The sequence below is a fragment of the Silene latifolia genome, chromosome 6 (assembly GCF_048544455.1).
Source record: "Silene latifolia isolate original U9 population chromosome 6, ASM4854445v1, whole genome shotgun sequence".
Classification (NCBI taxonomy): Eukaryota; Viridiplantae; Streptophyta; class Magnoliopsida; order Caryophyllales; family Caryophyllaceae; genus Silene; species Silene latifolia.
In genome coordinates this window covers 81,478,420-81,496,410 of record NC_133531.1, presented here as the reverse complement: position 1 = coordinate 81,496,410, position 17,991 = coordinate 81,478,420, and the positions used below count along the sequence as shown (strand labels likewise).

General features: G+C 41.6%; 1 protein-coding gene across 1 annotated transcript; it reads left to right on the top strand.

Moving 5' to 3' along the window:
* Positions 1 to 691: 691 nt before the first annotated feature.
* On the top strand, positions 692 to 1,060 carry LOC141588279 (uncharacterized). Its single transcript, XM_074409727.1, has one exon. The coding sequence runs from the start codon at positions 692 to 694 to the stop codon at positions 1,058 to 1,060; it is 369 nt and encodes a 122-aa protein (XP_074265828.1).
* Positions 1,061 to 17,991: the final 16,931 nt, after the last annotated feature.

Genomic DNA, 17,991 nt, shown 5'->3' with positions numbered 1-17,991 from the left:
GGGATGTTGTAGAACTGGCTGATGAGCAGGGGTTTTATGGGATGACAGGGGTGGATGTTCAGAGATTGGAGGAGGAGCGACTGGTGAATGGGAAGGAAGGTATGATTGATGTGCAGGGCAGGAAATGGACGAGAATAATGGGGGCGAGAAGGCATACTCCTGACCAAGGAACTACAAATGTTAGTCATGGAAAGAGGGGGAGAGATGAAGAGCCTGGACTGGATGTGGAGGAAATTAAAAAGACGAAAATCAGCAGGGGTGCTTTTATACCTGAGGCGGTGGTTGAGGACGCTCAACCCCGCCGGGACCAATGAGTCTACTATGTTACAACTGCCGGGGATTAGGAAACGACCCGGCAGTTGTTAGGTTGAGGAGGTTGCTACGGCGGGAGTGAGCGGAGGTGGTCATTCTCGTAGAAACAAAATTGAGTGCGACAGAGATGCGGAATGTGATCACGAGATTGGGAGGATACGAAGGGGTTGGAGGTGATTCTATGGGTCGGTCTGGGGGAGTTGCGGTTTTGTGGAAGGAGGGTGTTGAGGTAGAAGTAATATCAGTTTCAGCACACCATATTGATGTCTCAGTTAAGGGGTTATTTGGCATCGATGAATAGCGCTTAACAAGCTTTTATGGCTGGGCAAGACATGAAGATAAATGGAGGTCGTGGCAGTTACTAAGGGAACTTCAACCAATGTCGAACCTGCCTTGGGTTGTCATTGGCGATTTTAACGAAATCCTTTTTGAGCATAAGAAGTCAGGGGGGACAATCAAGGAGCAGCCGGTAATGGATGTATTCAGGGAGGCGATAGACGAATGTGGCTTGATTGCTATTGGGTACCGGGGGAACCCATTTCCGTGGTGGAACAGGAGGGGTGACTCGGAGGCAATTTATGAGAGATTGGACCGCGCCCTTGTAACGCCGTATTTTATTAATCACTGCCCTACCATTATGCTCAATCATTTAGATTTCGATAAATCTGATCATGCCCTTATCAAGCTAGACTTATATAAGCCTCAAAAGATTGCCAAGACAAAAAAATTTCGCTTCGAAGACATGTGAGCTAAGGATGAAGCATGCGAAGGAGTGATCCAAGAAGCTTGGGAGGGTGGACATGAGGCCTTGGGGAAACTAGAATGGTGTAAAACTAAGCTGGCAGAATGGAGTAAGCACCGTTATGGGAATTTGAGAAAACAAATCGAAGAAACTCGGAAAAGGCTAATGTTTTTGGACTCATGTGTACCGTCAGCTGAGATGGTGACGGAGAGAAGAGAAACTTGCACGCGCTTGGATGATCTTCTAATGGCGGAGGAGGGGTATTGGAGGCAGTGGTCCCGGGTAGCCTACCTTGAAGAAGGAGACAAAAACACGTCGTTCTTTCACTTGAAGGCTTCCAATCGAAAAAGACGTAATCGAATTGACCGCTTGAAGAATGAAGCAGGAGAATGGGTCACTGATGAGGAGGGTTTGGAAAAATTAGCTACTGATTATTTTAATGAGCTTTTTGCATCATCGAACCCGAATAGGATGGATGAAGTCGTGCAATGCCTCCCGCAAAATGTGACAGAGGAAATGAATGCGGAGTTTACAAGACCGTTTAGGAGGGAGGAGGTTTACCATGCCCTTAGCCAAATGAAGCCTTCGAAAGCACCGGGGCCGGACGGATTAAATGCGAATTTTTTTCAAAAATACTGCCACATTTTGGGAAATGAAGTAGCTAACTTTGTGATCAAGTGCCTCCAAGGAGAGGAAGACATAGCCCAAATAAACAACACGTTTATTGTGTTAATTCCGAAGGTAAAGCAGGTTAGCCGCATGGGTGAATTTCAACCGATATCGCTATGTAATGTTTTATACAAGTTGGCGGCTAAAGTGATAGTTAATAGACTTAAACCGTACCTGGACGAGTTAGTGGATGAGGAGCAGAGTGCTTTCGTTCTGGGTCGACATAACGGATAATGCCATAACTGCCTTTGAGATTTTCCATTTTACTAAATCCCATAACCAAGGGAAACAGGGCTATATGGAATTTAAACTCGACATGAGCAAGGCATACGACCGAGTGGAGTGGTCTTTCTTGGAACGAATCATGCTTAGAAAGGGTTTTGCAGCTGGATGGATTAACATGGTGATGAGGTGCGTTCGAACCGTGAAGTCTGCCGTCCTCATCAACGGAACGCCAACGCCTTTTTTCTGCCCTAGATAGGGTTTGAGGGAAGGGGACCCGTTATTGCCTTACCTGTTCATCCTTTGTGCTAATGTGTTTTCACGATTAATCACTCTCATCACGTGTCGGGCTGATAAGAAGAATGGAGAAACAATCAAGAGGGTTATCGATATGTACCAGGAGGCCTCGGGACAGCGACTAAATATGCAAAACTCATAGATTTTCTACAGCCCAAGTACATCGGAGGAAGCGCGGCAAGAAGTGCAGGTATATCTCTATGCTAGTGTAGTCCAAATTCCGTGCAAATACCTCGGTATACCTGCCATTATCCGGAAGAATAAGACACAAGCTTTTGCCTCGCTGAAGGAACGGATATGGAAAAAGCTTAAGGGGTGGAAAGAAAAATTAATTTCATTTGCAGGTAGAGAGATCTTTATTAAGGCAGTGGCCCAATCGATCCCTACTTACCAAATGGGATTATTTAAATTTCCATTAAAGCTATGTTCGGACATCGAAGGTGGCTTGGCGAGATTTTGGTGGGGACATGGAGAGGAAAAGCATCGGATTCATTGGATTGCGTGGGATAAAATTTGTAAATCTAAGCGAGACGGAGGACTTGGATATCGCCACTTTGAATCCTTTAACACAGCCATGCTCACAAAACAAATATGGAGAATTTATGAAAACCCGAGCTCACTGGTAGCACGCATTCTCGCTGCTCGCTATTTCCCGAATGGTGATATAACATCCGCTGTTTTGGGGCATCACCCATCGTATATATGGAGGAGTTTAATGGAGGCGATGTGGATGTTTAGGGAGGGCAGTAGATGGCTAGTTGGAGACGGTAGGAAAATAGCGTTTTGGAACGGTCCTTGTGTAACACCCCCTCATACCAAGGTACCTTACCAGGACTACCCTAGTATGAAAGGCTGTTACCATCTTGGTTGCCCGAGGTTAGTACATATCATAAGCAGCTGTCCCAAACACATTTATTAAAATACTGTAATTGTAAAAATATTACAAAGTTCCAAAAACCAATAAAATTGAATCTGAATGCTAACAACTACAAAAACATGTGCTAAGACTCATGATGGTGACACTACATCTGGTGTGATGACTCTCCCATGACCGCCCTAAGCTCACCAAATGCAATACCTGTCATAGCCTGCTCACCATCCCCGAATATATCACCGCAGATTTCATAAAACAACAATGGTGTCAGTACTGTTCAATCAAAATAAGACAAAAGCACAAGGTAACCAGCTGATCATCCTCCAACCTCAGTCTCCCAATCTCACATAGTAACTGACTACACACCGAAGTGTGTAGCCCTACCAGATTACCCATCGCAACAGGTAATCCTCGCCGCCAGTGGGGGACCGCAGACAATCCCCACCTAAATCTCGCTCATCAACGAGCGATAACCCTATCCCTTAATGTGCCCATCCCCTCCCGTGACGGGTTCCACGGAGGGCGAACTAGGGCGTGAAGCCACTCCCGCAAGTGACTCCACCATAATTATCACAACACCACAACATCACAATCACCATCACAACACCAACACTCTGATGATCAGCAGATACATTAAACACAAAACAATCACATCTTAATTCAATCAACAGAAACTGAGTAGGGAAACCCTACCTTAGCAACAATCAGCAACGATGGAATCAAGCACTAGAACAGCTTCTCTACGAAGTCCTCGCCTAAACAATAATCACATAATCACAATTACACATTGCACAATCCCATTTCCCCAAATTCATAAATAAATCAAACCCTAGAATTAACCATTAACAACTTAGTGATAAGACTTACCGGCGGAAGAAAGAACGATTGAATGCGATCACTACGATGTCCACACACACACAGAGGGGAGATTTGGGAGTGATTAGGGTGTCGTAAGTATGATTAGGATTGCAAAATGATGTTTTAGAAACTGATTATCGAATTATATAACCTCTAATTACTCCCGAATCAAACCGCTGAAATATTACTGGCCAGACCGGATACTCGGTCGAGTATAGAGTATACTCGGCCGAGTATCCTCTACTCGGTCGAGTATTCATCATACTCGGCCGAGTATTCCTCTGCAGTAGCCAAACAGACTACACGACCCACACTACTCGACCGAGTAGGCCATACTCGGTCGAGTACCAGCCTATAAAATCCGTAGTATTATAGTCTTCCCCCCTTAAAAAGAACTTCCTCCTCGAAGTTCACACTCTATCCAAAACAACACAACAAAACGACTTCCCGACACAACATACCAACACTATACAGGCACAAAACATCACCAAACCCGACTAACCCGACTCAAACTAAGACAAAACCCACATGCGACCATCTCATAACCCCCCTAAAAAGACAACGGTTACGTCCCCGTAACCAACCATACCTAATAAAAAAGATTAGGAAAACGCTCTCGCATAGCCTCCTCTGGTTCCCATGTGGCCTCTTCCACATTGTGATTGGACCAAAGTACCTTGAGTAAGACGGTCTCATCATTCTGTGTCTTGCGTATTTTGCGGTCTAGAACCTCCTTAGGAACCTCAACATAAGACAAAGACTCATCAAGCTGGATGTTCTCAACCTCAAGTACATGTGACGGGTCACTCACATACTTCCGGAGCTGTGAAACATGAAAGACATTGTGGACTCTATCCAAAGCTGGTGGTAAAGCTAACCTGTAGGCTACCTCGCCTATGCGGTCCAAAATCTCATAAGGACCTATAAACTTCTGGCTCAACTTGCCTTTCTTTCCAAATCTCATCACCCCTCGCATAGGTGACACTTTCAGGAGGACCTTGTCACCTACTGCGAACTCTATGTCTCTGCGGTGCAAGTTGGCATAACTCTTCTGACGATGTTGAGCTGCTCTCATCTTTTGACGATTTACCCGAACTTGCTCAACCATATCCTGTACCAGTTGTGGTCCTAGAACCATTTCCTCTGAACTGTCGTCCCAATAAACTAGACTTCGGCACTTCCGGCCATACAAAGCCTCAAAAGGTGCCATCCCGATACTTGTATGATAACTGTTGTTATACGAAAACTCGATCAGATCAAGCCTGTCCTCCCAACTACCCCCAAACTCCATAGCACATGCTCTCAACATGTCCTCCAAGGTCTTGATAGTCCTCTCAGTCCGACCATCTGTTGCAGGATGAAAAGTTTTTCTCATCTTCAAGGTAGTACCTATCAACTCCTGCAATTCCTTAAAACTTGGATATAAACCTCGCATCATGGTCAGATACTATATCCTTAGGTATGCCATGTAACCGAACCACATGCCTCCTATAACCCAAGGCCAGTTGCATCTTGGACCACGTATCTTTCATAGGGAAAATGGGCTGACTTTGTCAACCGATCAACAAGTACCCAGATCATGTTATTACCCTGCTGTGACCTAGGTAACCCAACCACGAAGTCCATAGAGATTGATTCCTACTTCCACTCAGGTACCTCCAAAGATTGAATCTTACCTTGTGGTCTCCGCTGCTCACCCTTGACCCTCTGACAGGTCAAACACCTAGCCACGAACTCAGCTACATCCCTCTTCATGTTTGGCCAGCAGAAAGTCTCCTTAAGGTCTTTATAAAGCTTATCACCAGCTTGGTGAACCGAATAAGGAGTGCAATGAGCCTCTGTCAGGATCACTCTCCTCAAATCCGCATCCTCAGGAACACACCGTCTCCCATCAAAACGAACACTCCCATCCGTGTGGATAGAAAACCTGGAAAATGTGCCACTCTCCAATCTAGACTTCCACTCTTGGATCTTAGGATCAAGCTCTTGCTTACTCTTGATGTTCTCATACAAATCCAGCTCGATCGTCAAATCCCCGATGGCATCCCCCATCTGAGACATCTCATCCCTTAGCTTCAGCAAAGACATAGCTGTACATAGCGAATGAACGCTCTTCCTACTCAGATCATCTGCAGCAACATTAGCCTTACCCTCGTGATAGATGATCTCCATATCGTAGTCCCCTGATAGGTTTATCGCGTACCTATGCAAAGATAATTTCCCTAGACACAAATTAATGTAGTAATAGGGGTCGAACACAAGGAAACGGGAATTACGTCGTGAATTGTTATGGGTATATTTTTATCAAGGTCGATTACGATTTGGGTTTGGTTTGTTTGGTTTGATGATTAATGAAAATTGCAATGTAAAAAATATGATAAAAGATAGTCTAAAGGGTTCGGGTCACTCATGCAAAGGTAAACATATGAACATGATAAACTTGATACTAATAATCTTGTCAATTACTTAGGCTTAAAGATACCCACCTTACGGTATTAGTATCAACCATAGACCGGGTCCTAGAAAAACTCTCGTCCATGACTAGGTCGTCCTACCACACATGCTTAGTCTAATTCAATTCCGTGCCTCTCGAGTTTAGAACGAATAAACAAGTTTTAATCTACGACTACGGCCGATAATCAAAGATTAAGCGTAACAAAGCAAACATGTGATGGAAGCAATTGATCAATATTATTATGAACTTTATTTAATCATATTATATGTTTGATTTTGCATGGCTCCCCTAGCCTTTAGACTAGGAAATTTAGTTACTCATACTAAAATGTAAAATGCAAACTAAATTATGAGAAATGTTAAACATGATTATTTGATTTATGTAAATTAGATGATATAACATGTGAAGGAATTAAAGCTAATGTAGAATGAAATGCTTAATTAAAATAACTATGTCGTAACTAAAATGATGATGTAAATTACAAACTTGCAATAAGAAATACCTTATAAGGGAGGACTTGTATGGAGGAACAAATAACAAATAACCAAAAGCTTGAATATCAAATGCTTGAGAATATCTTGAAGTACAAAATGTTGAAAGATTAACTAAGGAATGCTTAACAACTTATAAATTAAAATGAAAACTAATGAGAGAAAACTTATAATGCTTGAGGCTTATTGTAATAAACTTGGACGTAAAATCAGATATATCCCAAAACCTAAGAATACCTCTCCTATTTATAGGAGAGGAGGGTGAAACGTAAATCACCAAGGGATATGCAACCCCGATCGGGGCCACCCCACCCCGATCGGGGTCGTGTGTCTTCGGGTAATTCTCTTAATTCCTCTCTTAATTGCTTGAGGAATTCAAAGTTTATTCTTTAATGCACCTTAATCACCCGGGTAAATGCCTCATCTATCATCTTTAGAGCCTCCAAAAAGTATCCCATACATGTTGGAATCCTAAGCTTTCCATCTTGATTTGGACTTGATCATTGGGCTTTGACTTGTTTGTTGGCATCATTTGCATTACACATATTGATCCATAAATTTCTCCATGCAAAACTCAAGCAATCTTCACACACTTAGTCCAATATTTGGCCTTGTTTAGCTTAGTGAACTTGGTGTATAAAATGATAGGAAAAAGCCTTCAAATGCTTAGATTCCTACAAAAATATAACAAACACAACCATACACCTACAACACGAGATTAGCTCAAAAATACACTAATTAAAGTATAATAGTCAATAGAAACCGAGCTAAAATGAGGGGTAAAAGTGTATATAAAATGAACATATCAAACTCCCCCAAGCTAAACTCTTTCTTGTCCTCAAGCAAGAAACCAAATCCCATCAATTTCTATATCCTAAACAAGCTAAGCATAATGATTTAAAAACCCGAAACAACATGGGCAAGGGATAAAGCAAAACATGGATGAGATTTACACGACGGCGTAGCATAGAAAACTTTGAATGAACCTTTAAGCTCTTGCATGATCTTTTGACTTATGGACTCTCACGGGACACTCAAATTCTTTTATATGTGAAAGGACAATTTTTGTGAATAGACACTCAACTATCCTCAACTTATAATAATGTGCCCACAATCTAATATGGTAAACATGTCAAAACTAGCAAGCAAAGACAATCAAATGTAAGCATGAATAAGAAGCCAAATGGGTAGGAAGAAAGCAAATAAGCATGGGTAAGAAGAGGGAACAAAAGAGTTATGGTAATGTGGAGCTAAGTCAAGCTAGCAACTACCAAAATGCAAGGATGTTCAATCCCAATTCTAACCCAATTTTTCAATTCAAACCATAAGAAATTTCTCCAAAATATATTGAATAATGCTTGAGAATTTCTCATATATTTTCTTCTTCTTCTTCTCTTTCTTTTTTTTCCTTTTTCAATGCATACTTCTTCTTTTTCATGCTTTTTCTCATTCATTAATTTTTCTTTCTTCATTTTTCATTTTCTTCCATTTCCAATTTTTTCAATTTTTCTCATTTCTTTTTTTTTTCTTCTTTTTTTTTTAAGCATTAAGACCAAGCTCACATGACTTCAAACAACCAAATATATCCCAATGAGCACCCAAACACTATCCAACTAAGCTACTAGCTCAACAAGGGTAGGCAATTTCAATGAAGTAGCTAAGGATAAATTTTGTGAAGGGGTAAAAAAGGCTACAATATCATGTGATATGGCTCCAAAATGCTAAAACAAATGAATGCGTGCTTACCAAGAAATGACACGAAGACCATACTTGTGCGTTTTGATGTAACACACAATATAAGGAGACACCTACACTCACCTAAGTGAGACCAAATAAAGATGAAATGGCCTTAAAGGAGGTTCTACCTTACCATTTTGTAGCTCGCCAAAAGTCAAGATCAAGCTTATTCGGTTCATTCTCCATCTCCCACCTACTATGTCAAGACATCCTCATGTAGCTAATATCCCATCATTAAAGAATAAATCATTAGCAACAAGCTATTAATAGGATAAGCAAAGAGGAAATTAGACAACAAGCAAGCACAAAGCAAAAATTTCTCTCAAAAAATTTCAAATTTTCTTCACTACATGCAAACTACACTATATGCAAATGCAATCCCCCCCCCCCCCCCCAAGCTAAACATCACATTGTCCTCAATGTGCCAACTATCCAAATCACCCAATCAAACCATAAAAAAAATGGCTCAAAGCACAAAACAAGGACTAGAGGTTATGTTTAATGGGTTGCAAGATCTAAACTAATATGCAAAGCAATTAAAAACTTACTCAACTTGCTAGCCCCCTCCCCCCCCAAAGCTAGCATGGATTCGGGGGATTTCTTCATCAATCAACTAAGAAAAGGGCCAAAATTGAGCCCTTCCTCCCTTTCTTCTTCTTCTTTCCACTACCACTTGATTCTCCTTGTTGGCCACTTCCACTTGAGTCATCCCCTTGAAGAGGAGTGACATACTCACCAATATCTTGGCCACTACCAAGACCATCACCATAACTACTAATCCCACCATAGCCACCATATCCTCCATAGCCGCCATAGCCTCCTTGCAATGCCTCAACCCCATAATCCGAACCACAAAAGTCCAGGCCGGGTTCATATTGAGCAAATGTACCTGCATCATGGTGAGGAGGGGAAGGGGGAATAGGAGATGGAGGAGGAAATCCACCCGGAAGATAAGTATAGAATGAAGGGTGTGGCCCCTCGGGTTGGATAACTCCTTGCCTAGTAAAATGATCATAAATAGGATGTAATGCAAGTCGTTGGTCATCACGAATTTGATTAACACCTATCCCGCATCATGTTCATCATTTCTATGCTACATGGTGACTCAATGCTAGAGGTGGAATGACGTGCTTGGGAGGATTGACCTCCCACACGTCTCTCAACGGTGGTAGTTGACTCACCTCTAAGGGCTAAATGGTAGGTCGGTCTAACAAAGGGGTCACTTCCACGACTAGGCTTAGTATGAATCAAAGCCTTTATTTCTTTCTTTTCCTCGGGTAGACGAATGGAGTCTTGCCTACCTATCTTCCAAATCATGTTGGGATGAGCATCTTTAAACCAATTACAAGAAAGAAAATACTCATAATCAAGACCAACTCCCTTAGACCTAGACTCAAGCAATGGTCTCAAACCGGTAGTCTCTTGGTTAAACCTACACAAATGGTGAGCAATTTTGGTGACCAAACCACCTAAGACAATGCAACTATTCTTGGTGTTAGTTTGTTTGGTCAAGTGGACCGCAAAGTGGTAGGGGATATTGATTCCCCACTTCTCATCACCATTAACATTCAAGAAAGCACCCAATATTTCTAACTCAATCTTCCTCACCGAGTGAGGTTCATTTCTACCAAACAAAGTCCATCCCATAAACCTTTGCCAAATCCTTATGTCGGGATAATGAATAAATTGATGTGGTGTATGATCAAAACCCGGAAAAGACAAGTGAGAAATGGCATCCCAAGTTAAAACGGGGTTATAATCATCGGGTGATTCGGTAGGTAAGTCTTTATGAGGCAAATCAAAGATAGCGGCGAAATCCGCTAAGTCTAACTTATGATCTTCATTAAATAAGCGAAAGGTAACAAAAAGAATAAAACCGGGTTTCCTAGACCTATGAAACTCAAAAGCGCTCAAGAACTCAAGGATGAGTTCGGGGAAGGTCTTATAATTCATGGTATAACAAGATTTCATGCCAAGATTTTTAAACAAAGCTTTAACATTTTTCTCTATTCCAATATTGTTTAAAGATGCTTGGTTAATGAATTTCGTTGGTTCCATACCTTTGCCTCTCAACATAACCCAATTGTTGTATTGAGTTAGTGAATTGAATATCACATTTGGATATTCCGGGTCATGCCATTGTGGGACTTCCTCCATTTGGACATCCGCCGCTGCATTTGAAGGCTCCGCCTCACCCCTCCTTCTCTTAGAAGCACCTTGTGAAGGAGCTTTTCATGGTGCCATATTTCTGAAATTTTAAGACAAAATTCATCTTAAGGCAAACCAAAAATCATCCTAATAGGCATAATAGTATGAATTAGTGAACTAATTCACACTACAAACATGTAATAAACATTCTACAACCAATTTCTAGTACCAAAAAGCACAAAATCGAATTCCCCCAAATTGATTTAGGGTTTGCATAATCCAATTAATTGATTGTAATAGATGAATTTAAAGAGAAAATAGAAGAGATCTTACCAATTTAATGTTAATGGATGAATAAAGCTTGCAAATCAATGAAGAACTTGAGGTTTCCTTGTGATTTTAGGTAGAAAAATGAAGAAAATGATGGAGAATGGGAAGAAAGAGTGTCGTCGGGTGTGAATGAGAGTGATAGAAAAACTTTTTTTTTTTTACTTACCCGTCAAATAACGCAAGACAGCTACAGAACAACGACCCCGATCGGGGCCACCAACCCCGATCGGGGTTGGCCGCAATTCCGCTTTTTGACTTCCTCGCCTATAGGGTGATTTGTTTTCCTTTTTTCGAAAACCACATCCCCGAACGGGGTTTTTGCATGGGGTTGCGTGTCAAGTGTACTCCAATTCCTCCTTTCTTCATTTTCACCTAGAAATCACAAAAGAAAAATTGTTAAGTTGAGTATTTTATTACTAATCTACGAAAAATAATTAAATTGCAGAAAATTAAAAATGAAAATAAACAAAAGCAATAAAAAGCTTGGGTTGCCTCCCAAGAAGCGTTGGTTTAACGTCCCGCACGACGAAAAAGCTTGAGTTGGTTTAAGCTTTCTTTGGTAGAGGTTGAACGGTTATTTCCTCTATCACACCAACGATCACATTCTCATGGTAGAGCTTCAAATGATGACCGTTTCCCTTGAATTTTTCGCCCTTGGTGGTCATCACTTCAACGGAACCGAACTTGTTGACATTTGTGACGGTATACGGACCGGTCCACCGTGATCGTAACTTTCCCGGAAATAGCTTGTATCGGGAATTGAAAAGCAAGACCTTATCACCAATTTGAAATTCCTTGTTCAAGATCTTCTTATCATGCCATCTCTTTGTTTTCTCCTTGTAGAGACGGGAGCTCTCACAAGCTTGCAAACGGAACTCAACGAGTTCATTGAGTTGCAACAACTGCTTCTCTCCACTCAATTTCGGGTCCATGTTAAGCTCCTTAATTGCCCAAAAAGCCTTTTGTTCCATCTCAACGGGGAGATGGCACGCCTTTCCATAGACCAACCTATACGGTGAGGTACCAATAGGTGTCTTAAACGCGGTACGGTAGGCCCATAAGGTATCATCGAGCTTCATACTCCAATCCTTTCGTGATTTGGCAACAACTTTCTCAAATATGGACTTGATCTCACGGTTGGAAACCTCTACTTGGCCACTAGTTTGTGGATGATAAGCCAAGCCTCTTCTATGATAGACTCCATATTTTTCCAACAAAGCATCAAGTTGTTTCTCACCGAAGTGAGTACCACGATCACTAATGATTGCTCTTGGAACACCGAACCTCGGGAATATGATCTTCTTGAACAATTTAATCACGTTGCGAGCATCATTGGTAGGAGTAGCAATTGCCTCTACCCATTTAGAGACATAATCAACGACAACCAAAACAACTGATTCCCTTTTGAGGAAGGAAACGGTCCTTGATAAGCTATGCCCCAAACATCGAACACCTCTACTTCCAAGATTCCATTTAGAGGCATCTCGTGTCTTCTTGATATGGAACCCGTCCTTTGGCAAGCATCACAAGCCATCACGAAATTTTTGGCATCTTGGAACATAGTTGGCCAATAGAAGCCGGATTGCAACACCTTCGCAACGGTCTTGGATGGTCCATGATGACCACCATAAGGAGAAGAATGGCATCCTTCAAGCACCCCTTTCACATCCCATTGTGGGATACATCTCTGGAATAGCCCATCGGAGCAATGTTTGAACAAATGTGGATCATCCCATAGGAAGAACTTGGCATCATGTAAGAGCTTCTTCCTTTGTTGATATGAAAGGTTGGGTGGCAATTCTCTTCCAACTAGGTAGTTGTCTATGTCGGCATACCAAGGAGTATTGGCTTCTAACATCATTAGAACATCGTCGGCGAAGGAATCATCAATAGGTAACTCAATACCTCCATCTTTGAACTTCAAACGGGATAAGTGATCGGCAACAACATTTTCGGCCCCCTTCTTGTCTTTAATCTCAATATCAAATTCTTGCAAGAGCAAGATCCATCTTATCAACCTTGGCTTAGCTTCTTGTTTGGCTAGGAGATGCTTCAATGCGGCATGATCGGTATGAACAATGACTTTGGAACCAATCAAGTAAGAGCGGAATTTGTCTAAGGCATAGACAATGGCAAGTAGCTCTTTCTTCGTCGTTTCATAGTTGATTTGAGCCGCATCTAAGGTTTTGCTAGCGTAGTAGATAGCATGGAGAACCTTGTCCTTTCTTTGTCCTAGCACGACACCTACCGCATAGTCACTTGCATCACACATGAGCTCGAATGGAAAGTTCCAATCCGGTGATTGGATGATAGGTGCGGAAATCAAAGCGTTCTTAATCCAATTAAAAGACTCAAGACAATGGTTAGTAAACACAAAGGGAGCATCTTTTAAAAGAAGCTCCGTAAGGGGTTTGGCAATCTTATAAAAATCTTTAATAAAACGGCGGTAGAAACCCGCATGGCCTAAGAAACTCCTTACACTCTTCACATTTACCGGTGGGGGTAGTTGCTCAATAACTTGGACCTTAGCACGGTCCAATTCAATTCCTCTCTCCGAAACAATATGACCAAGTACCACTCCTTCATTCACCATGAAGTGGCACTTTTCCCAATTCAACACCAAATCAACTTCTTCACAATGCTTCAAAACTTTGGACAAGTTAGTCAAACAAGCATCAAAGGAAGAACCATATACACTAAAATCATCCATAAACACCTCCATGATAGACTCAATGTAGTCGGAAAAGATGCTTATCATGTGTTAGGCCTGGAAATCCGCAGATCGCCCTGATCCGCATTTCATCTAAACCTGAATGCCAGGCTCTCAGGGTGCCAGGCTCTCAGGGCACATGAAGATAGGCGCCAGGCCATGGAGAGGACAACGGTCAAAATATCAGGATGATATTTGATCATATACGCGTATATTAATGGAAATAAATACGCAGCATTAAGTATAAAGATCATGCAGTAAATACGGTAATTAAGAAGGAGATATTCAGCAATTATTACCAGCAATTATGGAGAATATTCAGCCTTCAATGCTTGATCATACAGCCGTTCAAGATAGGAAAGCTATATAAGAGACACTTTGAAGATATTGGAGACACATCATTCGTACACAAGAAGAAATATACACATTACTTAGAGAAATACAAGCATTGTTATTATCATATCATTATTCTCCCAAATCATATAGTGAAATCCTTTCCTGGCTTGGTGCCCGTGGTTTTTTCCCATTCAAGGGTTTTCCACGTACAAAATTGTTTGTCTTATCATTGTTTTTATTTTATTTATAGCTCAATATCGTACCCTGACGACCTGACCAATAATCTAATTAGAGCTAGTTAACCCTGCACAATATCACCCTGACCTGATTTCGCCCTGCGTAAAATCCACACAAAACAATTGGCGCCCACCGTGGGGCATCTAGCTCTCTAAATCCTTTTTTCTTATCTTACAAAAAACTCAAAAACCTACAAAAATGGCCCAACCCACCGTTGAAGAACAATTGAATATAGATCTCCAAAAAATCACTGAATTGGAAAGCCTGAAAGAAAAAGTGGCCCAAATCAAGCAAATCCCGCAAAAGAAAGAATCCGAGTCACCAAGAAAAAATTGGAAAAAACCCAAGGGGCAGGTTCTAGATTCCAACCAGGAACCCCATTTTCATCAATCATTAAGAACATTGATTTTTCCAGCTTTGGGAGCCCAAGTACTCCTAAAATCACTAACATATATGGTGTTGATGAACCAAAAGATAATGATAAACCTGATGAATCTGCAGCAGCCATCATGATGGCAGAGTTCAGAGATCAAGAAACTCAACGAAAAATTCGATAAAATACCAGAGTACCGCCAAAGATGGAAAAAGTCGCCCCGACACTATGCTTGATTCACCCTTCATAGACGAAATAGCCAAAGTAGACCTACCAAAAAAATTTACAATTCCATCCATGAGGGTCTATGATGGAACCACGGATCCACAAAATCACGTGGCTCTTTACAAGCGTAAAAATGTTGGTCGCATCCATTCCCAAAGTTCGAGACAAGTTTGCATGTGCAAGGGATTTGGAACGATCCTGACCGGTCCCGCTCTGCAATGGTACATCAACCCGCCACCGGGCAAGATATCCATTCCTTTGCCAACCTGATCAACAGTTTCAACCAGCAGTTTGCAAGTAACAGGGAGTTGGAGAAACGATCCGGTGACCTTTACCGAGTTACACAGAAGCTCGATGAAACTTTCGGACATTCCTTGCAAGATTCAACAAAGAGAAAGTGTCTATACCCGGTGTGACGTTGGAACAAAAAAGGGAGGCACTCAGACAGGGGTTACTACCACATAGTGACTTATACAAAGTGAACTCCCTAAGTATCCCTACCACACCTTCAAGATGTTCAAAGCCAAGACCCTTGCCTTCATCAGTGGGAAGAAGATAAAAGCTACAAACTTGGATCACCCAGTGGACCAAGGGATCATGAAAGAAGCAATAGGAAAAGCAACAGAGGGAACAACTACAGACCTACTTCATATTCCAGGCCAGATCAGTCAGAAGTCAACCTGGCTCATGAATATCAAGGTAAGGTTAAGGTTTATCCACCTATCTTCGAACATAACTTTAGTGTTGATATTGCAGGATTAATCCAGAGGCTTGACAACATGGGAACAAATTGTTAGATGGCCTAAGAAATCAGAAAATCCAAATCCCAGGAGAGACAATTCAAAATGGTGCGAATTTCACATGGATACTGGACACACCACAGACGACTGTTTCACCCTGAGGAAGGAAGTAGCCTACCTGCTAAAGTCAGGATACTTGAAAGACCTGATCAAGACGAAGGGCAGGTGATGCGTGTCTTTTATATGATGTTTTACATCCCATTTTACACGCATTTCAGAGCTCATTCATGTAGTTTATGCTGCATTTCTCCCTATTTCCGTCTACTTCCGTATTTTTGTACATTATTGCAGAAATGTGAAGAATCCAGCGGAAATCGAGCTAAATCCGTCCCCGAGTATCCTGCATTGCATGTGACGAGAAGTATTTGCTTAAGGAACGAGCTTGGTGCGCATTTCATGGCCCAAAAGACAAATCCACGGGTTCATAGAAGTCAAGTAGCAGCTCAAGCAGTCGATCGACCACCTCCTTTAGTCGATCGACCAACTATCGGGTTCTGAAAGCTCTTTGTTCAATGCTATCCCGATCGATCGACCACCTACCTTAGTCGATCGACCACACTTTCTTGTTCCGGCGTGAATTAAAAGACCGAGGAACTTGAAGCCCATTAAGTTTAGGTTCTGGAATAATTGTTACGTGAACTTTCTATATAACGTAACTGAGAATACCTAGTTTAGGATCAAGTTTTTATCAAAAATTTACATTGAGTTTTAGTTTACTAATTAGGGTTTGGGATATTAATTTGCATTGGATTTCCGTTGTGCTTTCAATCACTCCGTTACATTCCTTCTGCGAAATTCGGTATTCCTTCTGTTCTAATTTCCAGATTATTACTTATTTCGTCATTAGTGTAGAATTGCTAGTTAATTCCCGCAGCCAATTTGTTGTTTATGTTAATTGTTCTCTTTGTCGTTTCAAGCATGAATCCGTTAGCTAATTTCATTATTAAAGTTATTGTTTTTACCCTTAGCATGAGTAGCTAAGTAGTTTGTGCTAGGATGTAGGCGAATTTTAGCGTAGGCGGCAAAGTATTGAACACGGTCTGATTCGCGTGTCAGTCGATCGACTGGCATTATCGGTCGATCGACTGACCTCGTGAGGTTACCCTTCGTTTTAATTGATTTTAATGTTGTATTTAACGAATCGAATGCATGCGACCAGTTAGATGCTTATTTTAAGACTGGCCCATTAGATCGAAAGATAGGGAAAGTTATTTGACCACTAATTAAAATGACTAAACTGTGCTAAGATCGAAAGATAGGTATAGTTTAGACCGTTAGTCACTTTTCAGGACGAGAGTCAGTATTAGTGATATTAGGGACCTATAGCGAGATCGAAAGATGTTATTTGTTAAGAGTGGACCGAGAGGACCTCTTGTTTCCCGCCTCACTTGTGTTCGATTTAGACCTGTTTAGTATCTTTGCCGGAAGCTTTAATGAACCGAACATCCTAGTACCCCTCCTTTATCTGTTTAAACCATCTTTTCAGTTTATTGTCTTTATTTACTCTTAACTGTAGACCAACTCAATTCAACCCCCACAATTGTTACCTTAGACTGAATATAAATCAACTAGAATTTACATCTGCCTCCTTGTGGTTCGACCCTGTTACCACTAGCCTAGGTTAGTCTTAATAGGAAATTATAAATCTTATTTTTGGTACTCACAACGACGGGTATCAGCAGGAACGCAAACTAGGATAAGGAAAATCAGGAGCACAGGCAGGATCGTAATCTCCCTACACCACCACCACTCTATGAAGTAAAATTTATATCTGGCGGTTCAGAGATTTGCGGCCTGACAAGTTCAGCAGCAAAAAATATAGCCAGGACACCGAGGATCGTGTCACCCTGCAAGCCGGATCTGTTCAACAATCACTTTCAATGATTGTGACCTGGTGGGCATCCCGATGTTCATCATGATGGCCTGGTCATTTCTATGCGATTGGAACACCACGAGAAGAAGGATCCTGGTAGATGGAGGCAGCTCAGTAAACCTGATCATGCTTGACGTACTGAAAGCTATGAAGATAAACGAGGATCAAATTACCAAAAAATCCAGCGTCCTAGTAGGATTCAGTGGTGAAACCAGGGGCACTTTAAGAGAGATCCACCTCCTAACCTATGTGGAAGGAGTCTCATCCTATGAAAAGTTTGGGGTCCTTGACTGCTTGTCATC

What these genes read in the sequence shown, in the direction of transcription:
- LOC141588279 (XM_074409727.1), top strand. Translation starts at nt 692, where the DNA reads ATGTCGAACCTGCCTTGGGTTGTCATTGGCGATTTTAACGAAATCCTT.